The sequence below is a fragment of the Gracilinanus agilis genome, chromosome 4 (genome assembly GCF_016433145.1).
Source record: "Gracilinanus agilis isolate LMUSP501 chromosome 4, AgileGrace, whole genome shotgun sequence".
NCBI classification, from domain to species: Eukaryota; Metazoa; Chordata; class Mammalia; order Didelphimorphia; family Didelphidae; genus Gracilinanus; species Gracilinanus agilis.
This window is the reverse complement of record NC_058133.1, coordinates 521,053,103-521,072,087: the sequence shown is the minus strand read 5'-3', so window position 1 is coordinate 521,072,087 and position 18,985 is coordinate 521,053,103. Positions and strand designations below refer to the sequence as shown.

Here is an 18,985-nt window from a genome sequence, read left to right as displayed (position 1 = left end):
CCCCGAGGACAGGAGGACACGGAAGGGCTCTTTTGGGAAACAAATGCAGCACGTGTTCACAGCCTTCCAGACGTTGGCTGTCTCTGCAGTCACTGTGCCAGTGCTTCCTCTATTCTCCCAGATCCAGTAAAGAAGGCCGATCTCCATCTCTGGGAGCGCAGTCCCTCCCAGCCCACTCACTAACTACTCGCTAGGGCTCAGTTGCCCCACCTCTCCCCAATGTCTAGTGACCGATAAGAAGATGTGCCCTCCCCACCTCCTAGGAGGGATACAAAGGGCTTGGCAAAACGGGAAGTAGTACTTTGGTAATCAATGTCCCAGGAATATGGTAACTAGCAGGATTTGCTAGAAAAACACTCTCCTGACAACAAAAACGATCGTGCTAAAGCTTAGTAGGCTTAAAAAGCAGAGGAAAAAATGATCCCATCCTATCATGGATATGGTAAGTAATGTCAAGCTAAACGGAGGGCAAGCATGATCCAGAATGCAGAAATGCTAAAGGCCTTTCCAGGAAGGTCTGCAGTAAAGCAAAGGCATTCACTCTTTCTCACTATTAACTTGAAATAATCCTAGAAATGCTAGTAATGCAACAGCAATCAAATAAGTCAGAGAAACTGAGGGATTTAAGGTGAGGAAAGTGAAATGATCACTTCTGACACATAGGAGGTTTACTTAGAGGCAAAGATTTTAAGTTTGTCAAAACAACTGCTTAGTCCAATAACGTACCAGGACATAAACTGACCCACCCAAAATCATCAAAAAGCCTTTCTGTATATTATCAAAATCCAACAGGAACTTCAAAAAAGAGAGAGTGGAAGAGGCCACCTGTACAAAAACACCCAGAGCAGCCTCTCTGCTCGCTAAGGAGGTACCTACCCACCCCCTCCCAGGGATGGATGAACAAAGGACGGAGTGTCTACTCAGAGAAATGGACAGGAAACCTGGAAAGACTCTGAGCAGTTACAGAGGAAAATGACTGCCACCAATTCCCAAGGACCACACGAGGAACGCTTTTCACCTCCTGACCAAGAGGGTAGGCAAAGCCAGGGGTGAAGAACAATGCCCTTCTCGGCACAGAGGAGGGCAGCATGCCCACTTACCGCTGCAAGCATTTACAGAAACACTGAAGCTCCTGCAGGGTCTCCCTGGCACTCTGGAAAATCTCCTCCTCTAAGAACAAGTCCATGAGATGATCCCAGACATCTTCAGAACAACGGGCCACACAGGCTCTCCTCTCAGTTTCCACGGCGCGCCTAGAGGACAAAGGCAGAGACACCTCAATCCCTGAGAAGGTACTAGCCCAAGCCTCCTCAGCAGGACGATCATCCTTCCCGAGTCCCACAACACTGACTGATGTCAAAACTAGAATACAAACCCAAAAGGCCCTTCCACTGGAAGTCATAAGATTTCTATTTTTTACGAGAAATGCCAAATTGTGGCAACTCCAGTGAAAAGGACAGTGATTACAGCTCCTTAGTTATAGGGCTCTGTGATGAGATTAAATCTACCTAGCCCATTCTCAAATCTAATCACCAAAAGTATAAACAACTACACTTAACTCACAAGTTGGGAGCTCTGTGACCCATGTGTGCTAGAGTGACAAATCAAAAATTACAGACTGTCTCCTGGGCAGTCCTAAGAAAAGCATCTGTTGTGATTGGACACGTAAACTAGGAGGAAGGCACAGGAAGTGACGCAAAAAAAGCCCCTTTAAAAGAGAGTTCAGTGAGTTCAGCTTCCCTCTTCTGGTTCGTGTCTTGGATCTGAAGCTTCTTCTTGTTCATGGCTTGGACCTGGAGTAGCACTGGACCTGGGACCCTGAGACCTTGGTGAGACTGTTCTTAAATCTTTCCCTTAGAACTACATGTGGTGAGTGAAGAAGGCTGACTACCTTATCCTCCAGAGGGGCCCTTGCTTAAGAGAAGCCCTCGTGACTAAACCCCTTGTTAACTGACTTTTAGGCTCTCTGACTAGGCGCCTCTGGAGCCCTGATGGAGTAAAGCCCAGACTTGAATACAAATCTAGTTCGTTAAGTTAGATCTCTTACTCTACCCTTTTCTTATCTCTCTACTTCCACTCTCTCCTATATTTTATAAATAAATTACTAAAATCATTTTAGGAATTGGTATTTATTCAGTTCCTTGGCAACCACATCTTTAAGTATTAGTATATCCAATCAAAAACCCCCTTTTTCCCTCTTACAGCTCTAAAGTCCCAAGGAGCCCAAGCAAACATTAAATTCTTTTTTTTTTTTTTTTTTTTTTTTTTAAATTTTAAACCCTTAACTTCTGTGTGTATTGACTTATAGGTGGAAGATTGGTAAGGGTAGGCAATGGGGGTCAAGTGACTTGCCCAGGGTCACACAGCTGGGAAGTGTCTGAGGCCGGATTTGAACCTAGGAACTCCTGTCTCTAGGCCTGGCTCTCAATCCACTGAGCTACCCAGCTGCACCAAACATTAAATTCTTTAGAGAAAAGTGGAGGGAGATAGAGCACCTACTGTGTGCTTTTGACAAGCACAACCTCCCTGGACCCTCATGACAATCCTATGGTTAGCATGGGTGCTAACTGAGGGATAGAGGGTAGGTGACTTGTTCAGGCTCACTTAACTAGTGACTGTCTAAGGCTGGACCCAACTCAGGTCTTCCTGACTCCAGGCCTAGCACCACCAGAGGTCTCAAGAGCAAAGTGATTTCTTCTTTCGTAGTCACCCTGGCTCGTAAGAAGTGGAGGGGACTACTCCAATTGGACAGTTCTACCTGGCCCAGGGGGAGAAGGGATTGATCCATTTCCTCCAGCTGGTTCATGGGAAATCCAAGACTACAGTCCACCAGACACTAAAGGTGGGACCTGCCTGGGGTCAGCCACAGGCCCCTCAGTTCTCCTAAGTCCTAGGCGAGCATCTGTTCCTTCCTACCACACTTGCTCCTTGGAAAGTTAGAGGCCACAATTTACTCATTCCACAAAAATCAGCCCTCTATTTCTGCTGCTTCCCAGGAAGTGGTCCTCACCTGAGCCAGAAGCATCCATCCCCAATCTCCCCAGGTTTGCAAAGTACTTCTGTTCAAGTATCTCCTGTGATCCTCACCACACCGTGGGAGGTTGGGACTATTAAAACCCCCATTTTAGAGGCGAGGAATAGGATTCAGAGTTGTTCCAGGCCTCATCCCTGGCCCCTCAGCTAGGAAGTGTCAGAGGGGGATTCAAATGCAAGTCTTTCTGCCCCCAAATGCAGAGCTCCAACCCCAGTGACTTCCTGGGATCTAACCCTGTTTCCTCCCTTCCCCCCTTTTCCCCTTCCCATGAATCACATAAATATCTGCCCAGCTTGAGCTCGTAGGCTCCAAGACAACAAGCTCAATGTTTATAAACAGTCACTGACTATGCTAGAACATACAGGAGACCTAAGGGAGCACAAAAGACTTTAAACAAAATTCTATCAACCAAATGGCTTGAAAATGGCCACAGCTATGACCCGCTAGAGCCAAAGCTTCATCTGGGAAGTGGAGGATTCGGACTCTCAGATTCTGGGTCTTGGAACTTCCAGTGTGAAGATATTTATTACCACAGAGTGAAAACCCAGGAGTCCCTGAGGATCTGGTGCTCTCAGCCTCCCAAAGTCCCCCAAGTCCCATTGTGACCTCACTGAAAAAGAATTCACATCCTACTTCTTCCTCAAATTCAAATGAAAATAGCTTTCATTCAAAAGTTTGTTTTTCATTGATGCTGGGATTCCCTTCAGAGCACATTTGAGCTCCCTCCCATCCAAATCTAGGTGGTATTCCCTTATCTCAAAGCTTTCTAGCTCAAGAAAGGCATTTCCTGGCTGTGTGAACACCAACAAGCCCACCCCGGCCTTGGTTTACTCATTTGTAAAATAAGGAGTGCCCTACCATCAGGCCCTCCCATTCAGGATGACCTTCCCAGAAGTGAACTCCCTCCTTGACTGACTGGAAGTAGAGATGCCAATTAAGCAGCTGTACTGTGCTAAGGAGAGGTAGGAAGGTAGGAAGTGGACAGAGAAATGCCATCACCCCTGGCTTGGCTAAGTCATGCAGCTTCTGGCCACTCAAAGCCTCTTTGCTGCTGCTGGTAGGTGGGCACCTGTGTGCCCAGGAGTTCTCCAGCCCAAAAGGTATCACAAGTCTGGACCCCCAAAGGCAATGGACAAGGCCATGGTTCCACTGCATTTCAATGAACGCCTTCCCTCCCCAAAGTTCTTTTCATTCTTCACCTCTCCCCAAGGGCATTCCCTCAGGACTGGTCACACTGACCCCTAAGTGGATGCTCAGACAGTGAGCCTATAGCATGAGCCCTCCCTTGGCCCAGCTGTGGCTCAGGAAGAAATGACCCAAAGGCCAAGGCCTTCAGGACTCTAGGAGAGAATCCCAGAGCTGGAGGAGTTCAGGGGCCCACCCCACCTCATTGAACAATGGAAGACCACAGGCCGAGGTTACAGAGGAGGTTAAGGGCAAAGCAGGCTCAGTGAGCCCAGGTGCTCAGACTCCAAAATCAGAGAGGGCTCTCCACAGGGCTGCTGAAGAGACCTGGTTTTGTTACTTCAAGTCAATGACTGATCTCAGCAATTAGAACTAAAAGGAAATGAAGCCCTCACTTCCACACTGTGCTGGGAAACCTGGGTCTTGCCAAGAACTGCCCAAGGTGCCCATTCCAGGCCTCACTTACTTCAACTCTCGGGAAGAGGTTTCCCGCACACATTCGGCGACCACGAGATCCATCAGTTCGATTGCCAGTGCTTGGCTCAGGTGGGCCAGCAGGCGCTCTCGCTCCTGTTTCCGTCTAGGAGAGGGAAAAGGAAGCCAAAAGGGCATCAAATATGCCCTGAATCCATCAGGGACCAAGTCTTGTTCCCAGGGTGACAGAAGGGGGCCCTGATGCCATCCACCAAGGACAATCTGCTGCCAGGGAGGCCCTAATGCTCAGGAGATACCTTCGTTCTTCAGCTCTTCTCTTCTCTTCCTTAATTCTTTCTCTTTCTTTATTCACCTCTTCAGCAGCAGCCTGCCTCAAAATGTCTGTTGTGGCGGCAGCCAACAGCTCCTCTGCAATTATCTTGGACATACTAGACAAAGGCAAATGTGTCAGAGCATCCGGCCCTGATCCTGACCCAGAGCCCAAGAGGTGGGAGCCTGGATGGACCTATACCAGTCACCTGTCTCTCCCTAAGCCAGGCCCACCTGTGTACAGAGACAGCACAAGCCCAGGGTCTCGGGGACAGGCAAAGCCCAAAGGGGGGCTGCTGAGGTAGCATTCCCGGGAAGGCGGCTCACAAGAGATGGGGACGGGGGGCCCAGACACTTCTAGCACAAAGACAGAAATCCCTGGGACCATAAGGTAAGCATACCCGCGGGCTGCAGCCACATAGGCAGCTCCGGCCTGGCTGATTTCTTGGCAATAGTTTCTGAGGACATCCTGGATGAGGCCATCAACAACTTCCACAATGTCCTTGAACAGACAAAGCAGGAACCACTGAAGAAATGGCCCCCTTTCTTCAAACTCAGCTATGGGTCTTGTGGCTCAAAAGTAATCAAGACCGCTTTTCAGCACCAGAGCCCTCCCTCTGGCATCCGCTGAGCATGCTCTCCGACCCGGCGGCTCTGGTCTCTCCATGAGACCATGCCATCTCCCATCTCTGAACCAGCCTATCCCCCCTGCCCCTCCCTGCTGCCTCCAGGCTTCCTGCAGGCCTCAGCTCAAAGGCCACACTATGGGAAGCCCCTGTCTATGACATGTCCCCTGGTCACGCCTTCCTGACTCATGTGTACTGATTTACTGACATGTTGTCTCTCCCATTAGAACAGAAGACCCTGGAGGTCAGGAGCTGGGTTTTCTGCCCTTCTTGGTACCCCCAAACCATACCCCTGTGAATCAGTCTGGGCCAGGAATCAAGAGCTGGGGTACACAAAGAAGGGCACGAGCGATGCCAGCTCTTGGGGGGGGGGGCACCTGATAGGGGAGACAATGCCTGCTCGTTGGCTGACTGAGTGTCTAAAGAAGGACAAGTCACGTAACATGTCTGGGGATTGCCAGCCTTCTCATCCATTAAGTGAGAGCCAAGGACCAGATGGCATCTCTAAGGCTACAGAGCTAAAGGGCCTCCACTTGAGAGAAGACCCACCTCAGCTTCCTGACCCCAAACTACAACCTGCCAAGGAGGAGAGGTTGTGTGATCCTCTTTCCATACCTTGTCAGTGTAACCAGGCCGAGGCTTGGGAGGCGGCAGCTCGGGCTGCCCGACAGGCTGGAAAAGAGATGATGAGGCAGCCAATGGTGGCACAGGCGCAGGAGCCACAAGGACTGCTGGTGGCCCCATGGTCTGGCTGGACAGCGGCTGAGCCAGGGGCATAAGCAGGGTCTGTGGTGGGACTCGCAGCACTGGTGCCTCTGTCCCAAGGCTGGCTTCTTGCACCACCTTCCCTCCTCCTGAAGAAGTGAAACGGAAACAGAGACATATAGGCATAAGACAGAAGAGGATCTCTATGGGGGACCAGCCCAAATTCTCCTTTAGAAGACAGACTTGGGCTGTGGAGGCCAGCAGAACCTGGGAATACCCATTTCACAAGTAAGCAAGACCATGTTCAGAGTCCCCCACAAATGGCATCCATGCCCAGAACCAGGCTTCCAGCATTCACAAGCTTTCCGAGGTTAGCCCAAAGGCAAAATGCCCCCACAGGCAGCATGGAGCAGTGGGAAAGGCAAGGAATCTGACAGTCCAAATCTCAGCTCTGCACTTGACTGCCAGTGTGAGGCTGGACACGTCCCCTAACCTTCCTGGGACTCAGTTTCCTCATCCGTAAAAGGAGGAGCTTGACCTCACTAGATGGCCTCTCCAGCAATGAACCCGTGACCCAAAGATGCCCTCTTTCACTCACCTCCAGCCTCCACACCGAGCTTCTGTGCACCCAGGGCAGGCTCAGGACCCACGCTCTCGCCCACGTATTTGTTCTGCATGTTGAAGCTGCACACTGGGATGTGCCGAGGGGTGGGGGGCAACGGGCCACCATTCACCACTTCTCCAACCGAGACCTTCCGCTTCTCAGTGATAAATGTGCACTTCTTTGCCTTGGACAAACCCTCGGGTTCCAAAAAGGCTGAACGATTGAGCTCAACACAGCTGCCCCAAAACAAACACGCAGGGAATCAAACCCCTGAAAGGGAGAAATCCCACTTTCCCAACACAGATGGGCAAAAGCGTGCTCCCAACTGAAAACCACAGGGCCTGGCCCTGCATGCCCTCTGGACTTGTGAACTTGGAAGCTCAGCGGCACAGGCAAATCCTCTCTGAAAAGGAGAGGAAGATGCATCATCAAGCTGACTCCGTGGGGCGCGATGCTCCTGAGCCTTTGTTTAGTGGCATCGACCAAGGACAAATGGGCTCCAGAAAGGCTTTCCTTTTGACCAGAGTAGCTGATCCAAAATCAGAAAAGGAAAAGACAAATCGGAAGCAACAGGCTTTCTGCTTGGGTTCTCCCCTAGACCAGTGATGGGCAAACTATGGCCTGCAGGCCAGATGGGAGCCCCCGAAATGTTCTATCCAGCCATGCAACATTATTCCTAATCTGACGAATACAACAAGTAGGGTACAATACAATGAAACTCCAAAAGAGCTGCCTTAGAAACAGACTGACAGAGGAGCATTTCCTTTCCTTTGGCCCCTCTTTAAAAAGTTTGCCCATCACTGCCCTAGACCCATCAAGGTTCCAAGGACCTGCTCAGGTCATTCTTTCCAACCACAGACACCACAAACCCTCTAGAATCGAGTAGACTATCTTCAAAAGCAGGTTGGGGGGGGGGGGGCAGCTGGGTAGCTCAGTGGATGGAGAGCCAGTCCTAGAGATGGGAGGTCCTAGGTTCAAATCTGACCTCAGACACTTCCCAGCTGGGTGACCCTGGGCAGGTCACTTGACCCCCATTGCCTACCCTTACCACTCTTCTGCCTTGGAACCAATACACAGTATTGACTCCAAGATGGAAGGTGAGGGGTTTAAAAAAAAAAAAGCAGGTTGGGCCAAAAAAGGCAGCTCCAGGGCCGGCCTGCCTCTCTGTAGTGAGGCTGGTCTTCCTTGGAGCCTTCACCCCAGCCCTGACCCCACTGACAAGGCATCTGAAAAATCAAGACCCTCTCTTGGCCACCAAGAGGCAACAGTCCTCGATCAAGAGAGGAGGCATTCCCTGCTCTGGCACTGCTGACAGCAGGCAGTAATAAGATGGGGAGGCTCTGCAGTCACAGGAGCTCACAGTCAGTGAGGAGGGCTCCTGGGAAAAGCACCACTAAGAAGAGGACAGGCTCAAGAAAGACCAGAGAGCTCTGGGGGGTTCTTACCCATCGGACACACTGAGGCCATAGTAACTCAAAAAATCGGTAGCCTCCTCAGCATCTCTAAACCACAGCATGTGCACCAGGTTATCCAAGGGGAAGCTGGTTGATCTCTGAGTGCTCACTGTGTAGGCCACGTTGAGAGCCCGCAATGCATCTTTGCGAATCTGAAAGAAAAATGACGCCCATGAGAGGAACTGTCCAAGGAATAAGCACATTGTGGCAGCTGCCCAACAGCCAGGAATAAGCATGTCAGGGTGGCCATCTAACAGCCACGGGTGCACTGGGACAGCCCCGAAGCTAAGGTTACTGCTCCCTGGTCTCTGCTTTATTTAGCAAAGGGAGGCATCTATTTCCCTGATGACTAGGGAAACATCATCAAAGAAAAGATGTCCCATTTCCTGCCAATGGCACAAGCCATTGGCTCAGGGATGCACCCTTTTGAGTCCATTTTTGTGTCCATGAACAAGTCTCACAACAGAGAGAAAGCTGCCCCTGGACAAATGGCCCTTTGTGCTGAAGAGCATGAAACAGAGGACTCCCTCCTTCCTAAAAGACCAGTGAATTACCAAAGAGGGATCAAGGGAGGGCACTCTTTCCTTTGAAAAAGCAGAAAAACCCAATGGATGCTGCCCTTCTCAATCCCCCAAAATGAAGTTTTCTCCCAACAATCTATATTTCCCAGGAGGGCTGGGTAATCAGAAAATCAATAATCAATAGCTTAATCCAAGGTGGCCAAATTATAACGTTATAACCATAAAAGGTACCTGTGTGATTTGTGGAAAGAACAAATAGTCCCAAGCAAAAATCTGTGTATGTAAGCAGATTAAGAACGTCATCCCAGGGGACAGATGGGTAGCTCAGTGGATTGAGAGAGCCGGGCCTGGAGACAGGAGGTCCTGGGTTCAAATCTGGCCTCAAGACACTTCCCAGCTGTGTGACCCTGGGCAAGTCACTTGACCCCCACTGCCTACCCTTACCACTCTTCTGCCTTGGAGACAATACACAGTATTGACTCCAAGAGGGAAGGTGAAGGGTTAAAAAAAAAGAATATCATCCCAGGCTAGTACCCAAGATATAATTTGGCTGTGTGCGATCATATTAAAATCCTAAGTGAGCTACTATGTCAGTACAAAGTGTGTGAATCTATTTTTTAATGTACTCGGACCAATTCCTGTAAAAAGTTTGAGACCAGAAGGTCACCCAGAGGTCACAGAGACCTTCTAGAATGGAAAAGAAAAATGTCCATTTTGCAATTGAGGATCTCAGGCTGTAAACTGGGAAATCTGCAGGCCTCTGGCCTCTATGATTTTTTTTCTGCTCACAATAAAGTCGGATCTTTGCCCAGAAGGGTTTTTCCAGCCACTTTTCTTTCAGGTGGCTCCCCAGATGGTACTGGGACCTAGACTCTGGACACAAGACCCTCAGGAGCCTCCAGGAAATGTCTGGATCCCTCCCCATCTTTGATCTCTCCCTTTCTGGGATCAGGTAAACCTCCACCTTCAGGAGATTCCTATTGTTTTTCCTTTCTCTCATGGGCCCTTTACTGTAATATGGTCTAGACCATGTTTGTCCTGGTTTTAGAGGTCTATGTATTGATGTTTCTCTTTGTGAAGACCGAGGTATTTTGGTGTGTACGCATAGGTAAAATCAAAGGTTCCCCTTGTTCTGAGGCAAGTGTTCTGTTCATCCCTCCTACATGGGATGGTTACCCCTCAGGGAAGGTTCTTCTAATCTAGGAGATAATAACAAAAACCAGGGATGGAGTGAAAGGTTCAGAGGAAATCTGACTCTGACAGGGACTTGCTTGCTCAGCAGAGGTGACTAATTTCATTCACGTGAGGCTGTTTCAGTCCTGTCAGTGTTTGTTCATGAATTGGGCTGCTCTAAAAGAAGTTTTTACAATTCTCATTTGATTGCTAAGAGCATTTTACACTGGTTAAATATGCTTCTATATACAGGGCCAGTTAAGATTTCCATGAGTCATATCCCATATCACCAGGTACTGAACTTGCGATTTCCTTGTTCTATTTATATGCTAGAGAAATTCTTAGCTTAGTTTCCCAGATTATACATTTATTAGAGACAGCTGGAGAGGTTATTTTTTTCCTCTTACAATAGTCAAAAGAAAATGGAAAGTGAGCTTAGCTCTATTTCATCTGACAGTGACTGAAATAAATTTCTCGCTCTCCTGGGTCACTCTCCTGACATCATCTGGAGGCCAGATACCACTGAGTAATTGAGATACAGACCAGCCTCTGGAAAAGGGAGCGATGGATTCAAGAATATCATGAGCCCAGGAGGGCGGGATGATCTTCCCTGCAACGCTCCCTGGACTGCCCCCTGGGTGGCCCAGGCAAAATAGAAAACCATGATTGGCTCCTGGGACATCACATGTTAGTGGGTGGAGTTAGTGGGTGGAGATTAGGCTGGATAAACTGAGGCAGGCGGAGAGCTCAGGGGCTTTGGACTTCTGAGTTTCCTGTGTTGGCACTGGTAGGGGACCCAAAATGGCAGCCACATATTAGAAAAGCTAAGTACCTCTCTCCTATTTTTCCATCTTCTTCCTACTACTTTTGATTTAATAAAATTATTACTCTTCAGCCAGTCTCATAAATTTTAAATTCTTACATTATAAACCCAAATGCTTCACTGTAATTGATTTACGCTCACCCTTTTTCGGCATTCTGATTAGTGAATCCGCACAGGCCCCCTTTATGTCACCTGGAAAGACACCTGGACAAGATTTCCTCCAGGCTATGTGGAAAGCCCAACTCTCTTCTCTCAAATCCTGCCACAAGACCAACCTTTCACTTCCTTTGAAGGCTCTACTCTTGTCTTGATAATTTATTCAGCATTCACTTGGCATTACAATTGCATGAAAGGGCTCATAAAGTCTCTAAATCCAAAGTCCAGGGGTGTCTCCCTCAAGCTGAGTATTTAGGTTTTCTTCTGGCAGAGAACTCCAGACATATCACCAAGGCATGCCCAAACCATACAGAGGTCAGAAAACCCAAAGCCCAAGAAGCTGCTACAAGCCATCTTAGGCTCTATGGGCTAATATCATATAGCAGATGGAGATTATCCCATCATTTGGTGAGACTCTTAAACGACTAACTGCCTCAACTAATGACTGTTTCTGAACCTTTGGCTTTGCAGCCTGAACACCTGACAGCCAGAGACTCTCAAGAAGTCTCTCCTCTCAGCACCTGCTTTGGGCTCCTGGACTACAAGAAGTCTTTCTTCCTCTCTGATAACAAGCAGAAGAGTGGGCATCGAGCTACATCTCCCAGTACCCCAGTCCATCCCTTTGCCCTAATGCCTATTATTCCTGCCAGCTAGATGCTGTTGCCTCTGGAATAGCTCCATGCCTTTGGGCCATGGCAGCTGCTGCTCTCCAGGTGGATAAAGCTTACAACCTGGTTCCAGGTTCTCAACTCACTGTGCTCTGCCCTCATGAAGGGCTGCTGAGACACCATACACAGGGTTTTCTCCAACCAGAGACTTGCTAGGCAAAATAATGTTCCCATTAGGTGTTCTGTCCTTAATCCTGCCTCACTCCTCCCAGAGCTTCCTTTATATAACTGTAACTTTGCTGTTGATACGGCAGAGAGATCCTGACACCTCACTGATGTCCCACTTCCAGACCTAACTCTTCCTTTATGAGGGATGGTGCTTGGTACACTGGTGCTGCAGTGTCTCTGGTCCAGGACTCATCTGGTCTGCTTCCCTAATGTCTCACCTTAGTGCCCAAGAAGTCAAATTCATTGCCCTCACTTGGGCCTGTTGATGATCTGAAAGTAAAATAGTATAAACATTTACAGCGACTGTAAGTATGCTCTTGGGATTTGCCATGCCACTAGCATGCATTCTCTGCAAAGACTACAGTTAATGCTGACTTTTTCTGTGATCACTTTAAGACTATCAAACTCCCCAGCTCTCTCTCAGTCATTAACTGCTCAGCCCCTACTAGGGACACTGATCCAGCATCTCTTCTCAATGAGAACTAACATGGCGGCTGAGAACACTGCCCTTGATGGCCTTGTTTTTCTACTCTCCCTCATGCTTCTTTTAATGAAGGAGGGACATTCCACCTTCCTCTCAAGAATAAAGAAGGAGATGACTCCCTGATCTGCCATGAGAAAAAGGTTGAGTCCTGGAAAACAAAATTTAATGCAAAGCAGATATCACAGTATGAAGCAAGTCTCTTGAAGAAGGCTCTTCTTCCCAAGAGATTTTACCATCAAATTTGTCTTTCAATTCACAAAAATGGGAATTCGATTATAGGGAATGGGTTGGGTCGCCCCTGGTATTTCCTCCATTGCTACTCATATATGTTCTTCTAGCCACATGAGTCAATTCTATAACCAACATGCCTTTAGGAAGTGTTGGAAGCAATTGAGAGTAACAGAGTCTCTAATAGATGATCCATCAAAAGATCAGCACAGACAGGCAAGGCCGTGCGTTTTGACCTTTCTGCCTTGCAAGTCAGGACGCAGACAGGATGGGTTATCTAAGATAAAAATCTGTACTCCTCTCTTTGATTCCTTTTATGATCCACACCTTTTCTTATTGGAAAGCATTATAATCTGATTTTCTAAGATAGCTTTAAGTTTTACAGTAAGCCTTTTAAGTACTGTATAGCAAACCAGCAGTAGAGGAGTTAACCGTTTTTCTCCAAGACAGCAAAAAGCTGCCTGGGCTTTGAAACTGTTTCCCAGACTGCCCAAGGTCAAAAGCAGGCAACGTCAGACAATCCCTCACCCAGCCAGGTGCATTCCTCCCAGTAAAGTTAAAGACCCATTCAATAAGGATATCTTTAAAATACAGAAACTTTTCCCAGAAATAGCTCTCAGATAACTCATTCCTAACTTTGAATCTTGTTTCATTCTGGGCTTGATCTTTATGAGGTAACTCTTTTTACCTTGAGTAACTAACTGTACAACTATACTCTATAGTGCTTTGTATAACCATATACCAATCATGACGTAATTCTGTAACTTTGGCATGTCTGCGCAGCTGTAAAATCCCATTATGCTTTGTGAGAAATGATTCTTTTAAAAATGATATAAATAAAGAATGCTCAGAGATGGTTCTTTGGAGGTGCTATGAGCTAACCACTAGCCACTGGTCTCACTCTTTTTCATTCTTATTCGTCCGATGCCATCTTAGGCCATTCAAAAACTCTGTCGATACATAGAGCAGGACCTCTATAAGGAAGGCTGCATTTAGTGGCCACCCTTTAGCTTACACCCTATTTGAGTGCCTCCAAATTGAATCAATTAACATGCCTAAATCAGGTATTTATGAGCATTGCCTTGTCGTCGTTGACCAGCTTCCTAAGAAGGCTGAGGCCTTCCCTTCCTCTAGGGCAACAGCAGCCTATGTAGCCAAAATCATCCTTACAGAAACTGTCCTAGATTCAGACTCCCAGCATGGATTGAATCAGCTGAAGGGATACACTTTACAGACTCCATTTTGAACCCCCCCCCCCCAAGTTCACATCTATCTTGGTGTGAAACCTATTTTTCATACTCCATATCATCCACCAAGAACGGGTCAAGTGGAGAGAACAGATAGGGAACTTAAAACAATGCCTGGGAAACTTTGGATTGAAACTCGCCTTAGCTGGACTGACGCTCTCCCTCTAGCTTTCTTCTATTTATATACAAGGCCTGGGGTGGGGAATGACATGTGTTAACTTTTGAACTGCTTTTTGGTCATCCACTATCCTTTGCAAAACCTCGCTCTCCAGTTTAACCATCACTGCTGGGTGGAGATCTTTCCATTTCTACCTATATCAGAGCCCTATAAAAATAAATAAAAGAGCTTCACAAAAATAGACCTGCTACTCTGCCCAGACCATTGGACTTTTCACCACACAATTTCCACCTAGGTGACAGACAGAGTCTTTATCAAAAAATTCCACAGGACTGGAAGTCCTCAGTCAGCTTGGGAAGGACCCAAGACTGCTCAAGTTCCGAAGGGAGGAAGGATGAAAAAGAGGCTTCATAAGTCCCCTGTGTTTTGTCATCTGTCTCTTGAATTTAGGCCATGCCTTATCCTTTTCAAGAAAGAATGTTGTAACAAATCCTCCCCACCTTGCCACTAAGCCAGGGCAGTAGGCTCTCTTTTGTACACCCACCATTCCAGGATTTGTGTTAGTGGCATAATAGTGCACCTAGACCCAGGCCCATTCTGGGAGTTCAGAGTGATGACTACTCTCACTGTTGTGTCGTTATGTGTCAGGCCTTACTCTGCTAATGATTTTTTTTTTAAACCTTTACCACCTTCCATCTTGGAGTCAATACTGTGTATTGGCTCCAAGGCAGAAGAGTGATAAGGGTAGGCAATGGAGGTTAAGTGACTTGCCCAGGGTCACACAGCTGGGAAGTGTCTGAGGCCAGATTTGAACCTAGACCTCCCATCTCTAGGCCTGGCTCTCAATCTACTGAGCTACCCAGCTGCCCCTCTGCTAATGATTTAGAACAGTGATGAGCAACCTTTTGAGCTTGGTGTGTCAAAATTCGCTAAAAAACCAAGCATAACTCGGGTGATGCGTCACTTCGAGAAAAAAACCATAATTTCATGATATTTATAGTTTAAATAACAAAAATGTATAATTATAATATATAACTTATTTAGTAAACCAAAACAGATAAATAATATAGGTAGAATTGTCATCTATAGAGCACAGAGTCTCTACACTACACTACAGCAAATGTTTTATCCTCAGCAGGCGGCCCCATATGGCTGCGTGTCATCAAAAATGGCTCATAGGCTTGCCATCACTGATCTAGAAGCAAAAACTGAGACGGCTGAAATTTGAAATGAAGGAGAATACTTAGGGACTTCCCTGGCCCTATGTATCTACAGTAGGGATTGCAACAACAGCGGCAGGCTTTCTCTTCTGCAGTGCTCTAATGTGTTCTTCTCACTGTGTCAGTCTCATTTCTCCTGGCATCAGGGATGCCACAAGTGGCACAAGGACCATGCCAAAGAGAAGGAGGTTTAATTGCTGTTGAGAAAGCTCTGTGGTTCTGACCTCTCACTTAACCGATGGCACAAGGAGAGGAATGAACCCTGGGATAGCATCCCACAAACCCCACATCCCATCCAATTCAATACATGCCCACCAACCTTGAGTCACACAAAAACCCGTTCTTATGGACTTTACTGACTGGAGCAGCCATGCTAATCTTGTTAGCCTATGTATGATCTCTCACCACCCTGAGACTATGGGCAAACATGTTCTTTGGAATCTAGCATTCTTTTGGCATAGGAGGCTTAGAAGAATATACAGTGATACCTATTCTTCCTCCTTCAGGAGGTTTGGAACCTTGAGGCACACATTTCTTCATGAACTCTGTCAGAATCCTGTCTGTTAAGACTCTGATGCTTAGCCCAATTTACCTCAAGGTCTTTTACATGCTCCCAGCACGACTGAACATCTGAAAATGGAGACAAACCGTCTAGCACAAGTTATTCTCCACCCTAACTAGGTCCTATCCTGCCAACCATCAAGACCAATCCAGCACCATGACTCTCATCACCGTGGCCTGCTTCATCTCCTTCTCCAGCATCTCCTCCACCTTCGCTCTGTTTGCTTGCTAAGTCTCCAGAGGACCCACAAGAAATCCCACCATGAGTAGTATGCAGTGCTCCTTCTGATGGCCCACATTATGGTATTTCTGCATGTGCACCCCAAAACTGGCATGAACAATAGCCCTCGCCCCCTTGTCCTTTACTTGACAACTACCCCATAAACTGGGATACCCAAAGGCATTCTCAGACATGGCATCTTGATAAATGTTTTAAGCAAGGCATGAACCCCGCAGTTGCTACTCTCCACGTCAAAAAGCTGCCAGTCGACTTCAAGCCATTATCAATAAAATTAGTCCTATTCCTTCCTGTCCCAATAGCGATACTGGAGACATTCCAATTGTCATTTCTAATGTGAAGATCGAGTGATCTACAAGGCCCTTGATGGTAATTACCATTGTCACTCTTGGGGATTCTCAAAACTCATTGATTTTTCTTGTAACTTTCCCCTTGGTGGGGGAACGCCCCCTCCAGTTTTGTACTGCCCATAAAAGAATGCTGCCCTCTAGAGAAATCTGTGCTGTGTTTATTCTGCGATTGACCCAATCCTCGATAATCTGAGGAGGGGCTGAAGCGGGGAATTGTAATCAGAAAATGGAGAATCAATGCCCAAAGTGTGATCAAATTGTAAGTTTAGAACTTACAAGATAACTGTGTGATCTGTGGTAGGAACAGAGTCCCTGGCAGAAGTCTGTGTATATAACCAGACAGAGAACATAGTCCCAGGCTAGCATCTGCGTTATAATTTTCAGTGTGGGTGTGTTTTCATATTAATCCTAAGTGAGTTACTAAGCATGTGAATCTATTTTATAACACACTATATAGCAAACTGTGAAGATGGGATTAACTCTCTCCTCATCCACTTTTAGATTTAATCACCAGCACTGTATACACTCCACTTACCCTTAAGTATGGGAAGGTCTGTGACCCATGTGTGCTATAGTGGGTGACGAATCAAAAATGATTGACTGCCCCCTGCATAGTCCTAAACAAAGCTATAGCTGCAAATGGTCCACATAAAGTGGAAGGAAGGCACAGGAAGTGGCAAAAGGAATGGTTCTTAAAAATGGAAAAAACTTCCTGTGACCAGCGCTTTCGCCTTCGAACTTGGCCCTGGAGGAGCTCTGGCTTGGGACCTCAGACTGTTCTTGCCTTGGAACTACCACGTGGGTGAGTGAAAAGGCTGACTCCTTTTCCTGGCTTTCTGGAAGGACTAGCCCCTGGAGAGGCCCCCCCTTTTGGAGAAGCCCTCGTGGCTGGAACCCTTGTTTAGTTTACTGCTTGGTCTCCCTTTGCTGGAGCCTCTGAAGATCTGCCTGGTTCGAACCAGGCCAGAGTAATTATCTACTCTCTCTCTCTCATTACCCTATTTTCACTCTTTCTCCTTTTTGTAAATAAACTACCATAAAAAGTCATTCTGACTTGAGTAATATATTTTCGGCGGCCACATTTTTATACATTTAGTCCAACCTTTAATTTTTAACCCTTACAAAACCAATTCACATATGAAGTTAAGAGACAAAAGGGCGGTCTGGTGACAGTTGAGGATAAACATGACATGGTAAGAATGTGCATTCTGCACTTGAGGGTCTTAGACTGGAAAGTGGGGATCCTGCAGACACCTCTGGCCTCCAAGATTTTTTCTGCTTCCCATAAAGCCAGCTCTTTGCTCAAAAGGGTCTCCCAGTCTGTTTTCTTTTGGTGTTTTAGAGGTAAAAATCTGACTTACAGATTCTAAGCCCAAGAGAGTCTGGGAGCTGAGATTTTAAAAAGAAAGTGCTGCCCACTCTGTGGAAAACTCCCATCATCAACAAACGCAGAGCCAGACAGCTTTGAAACAAAGCAGTGAATGAGCACCCTGGGCCTTAGTTCACAAGAAATCTGGTAGATAATTCTGCGAGAACACCAAACTCCACTAGAAAACTGTGTCCTGATTAATAAGCACCAATAATAAACTCTAATGCTTCCATGGTGCATAGCCACAGCAGGCCCGGTGCTAAGCACTCATTGGTCCTTACCCCAATCCTAGCTGCTAAGTACTCTCACAATCCCCATTTTATAGATGAGGAAATGGAGGCAAATGGAAGTGAAGAAGTGACTTGCCCAGGGTCATACAGAGAGGCCATGTCTGGAGCCAAATTCCAATCTCCTTGACTCCAGGCCCAGCACTCTACCCATTACTACCAGTTGGCCTAAAACCCACCAGCTGACCATATCCAAGGAGCATCATGGTTCCATTTATTTTGCCAAATGTTTCCTGATTATACTTTAATCTGGTTCGCCTGCAGAACTTAATGCCTCTGGTCTGACCCCACCCCTTCACCTTACAGACAGGGAAGCTGAGGCCCAGAGAAAGCAGCTTCTCTGAGAGCCATCTCCGCTTCCAACCGCATCCCTGGCTGCCCTTTAGCCCTACCACCACAGCTCTAAGCCCGCTACCCACCTGGTTGAAGTAGCAGTGCAAGAGGCAAGCATTCAGGTAGGAGGCTGCCCGGACCAGCTTGAAGAACCTCACAAAGTTGTTGCTGTTAAGAGCTGCAAAGGCCTGGACTGCAAACTTCACCTCTGGAGAGTTCCGGACCTTGGGTTTGAACTGCTGCACCTCCCTGGGGACGCAACCACAAAATTATTCCCAGAGAACACAATGGAGCAAAGGAGAAACAGACCCGCCCCGGAGACCCTGTCAAAGCGCTTTGCTTAGGGCCATGCCCAGACAAGGATAGAGGAATCTAGGCCAGCAGCCACTTGGTGACTGAGTAGTGACTTGAGACACATGACATATGCTTAGATGAGAGATGGAAAGAGGGAGGAAAAGAAAGAGGGAGGGAGAGAAGAAGGGAGGAAGGGAGAAAGGGGGCAAGGGAGGGAGGGAGGAAAGAAGAAGAGAGGGAGGGAGGAAAGGGAAAGGAGGGAGGGAGAGAGGAATGGGGGGAAGGAGGGAGGAAAGAAGAGGAGAGGGAGGGAGAAAGGAAGGGAAGGAAGGAAGGAAGGAAGGAAGGAAGGAAGGAAGGAAGGAAGGAAGGAAGGAAGGAAGGAAGGAAGGAAG

General features: G+C 47.4%; 1 protein-coding gene across 1 annotated transcript in view; it reads right to left on the bottom strand.

The window, feature by feature from the left end:
- LOC123246930 (minichromosome maintenance complex component 3 associated protein) overlaps positions 1-18,985 on the bottom strand; it is a 47,757-nt gene that overhangs the window by 15,686 nt on the left and 13,086 nt on the right. The window contains exons 7-14 of the mRNA XM_044675703.1: positions 18,383-18,541; positions 8,344-8,504; positions 6,893-7,134; positions 6,205-6,443; positions 5,365-5,465; positions 4,951-5,082; positions 4,686-4,799; positions 1,101-1,253 (exon numbers count right to left, since the gene is read on the bottom strand). Coding sequence (XP_044531638.1) covers positions 1,101-1,253; positions 4,686-4,799; positions 4,951-5,082; positions 5,365-5,465; positions 6,205-6,443; positions 6,893-7,134; positions 8,344-8,504; positions 18,383-18,541 — 1,301 coding nt within the window. The remainder of the gene's footprint in view (positions 1-1,100; positions 1,254-4,685; positions 4,800-4,950; positions 5,083-5,364; positions 5,466-6,204; positions 6,444-6,892; positions 7,135-8,343; positions 8,505-18,382; positions 18,542-18,985) is intronic.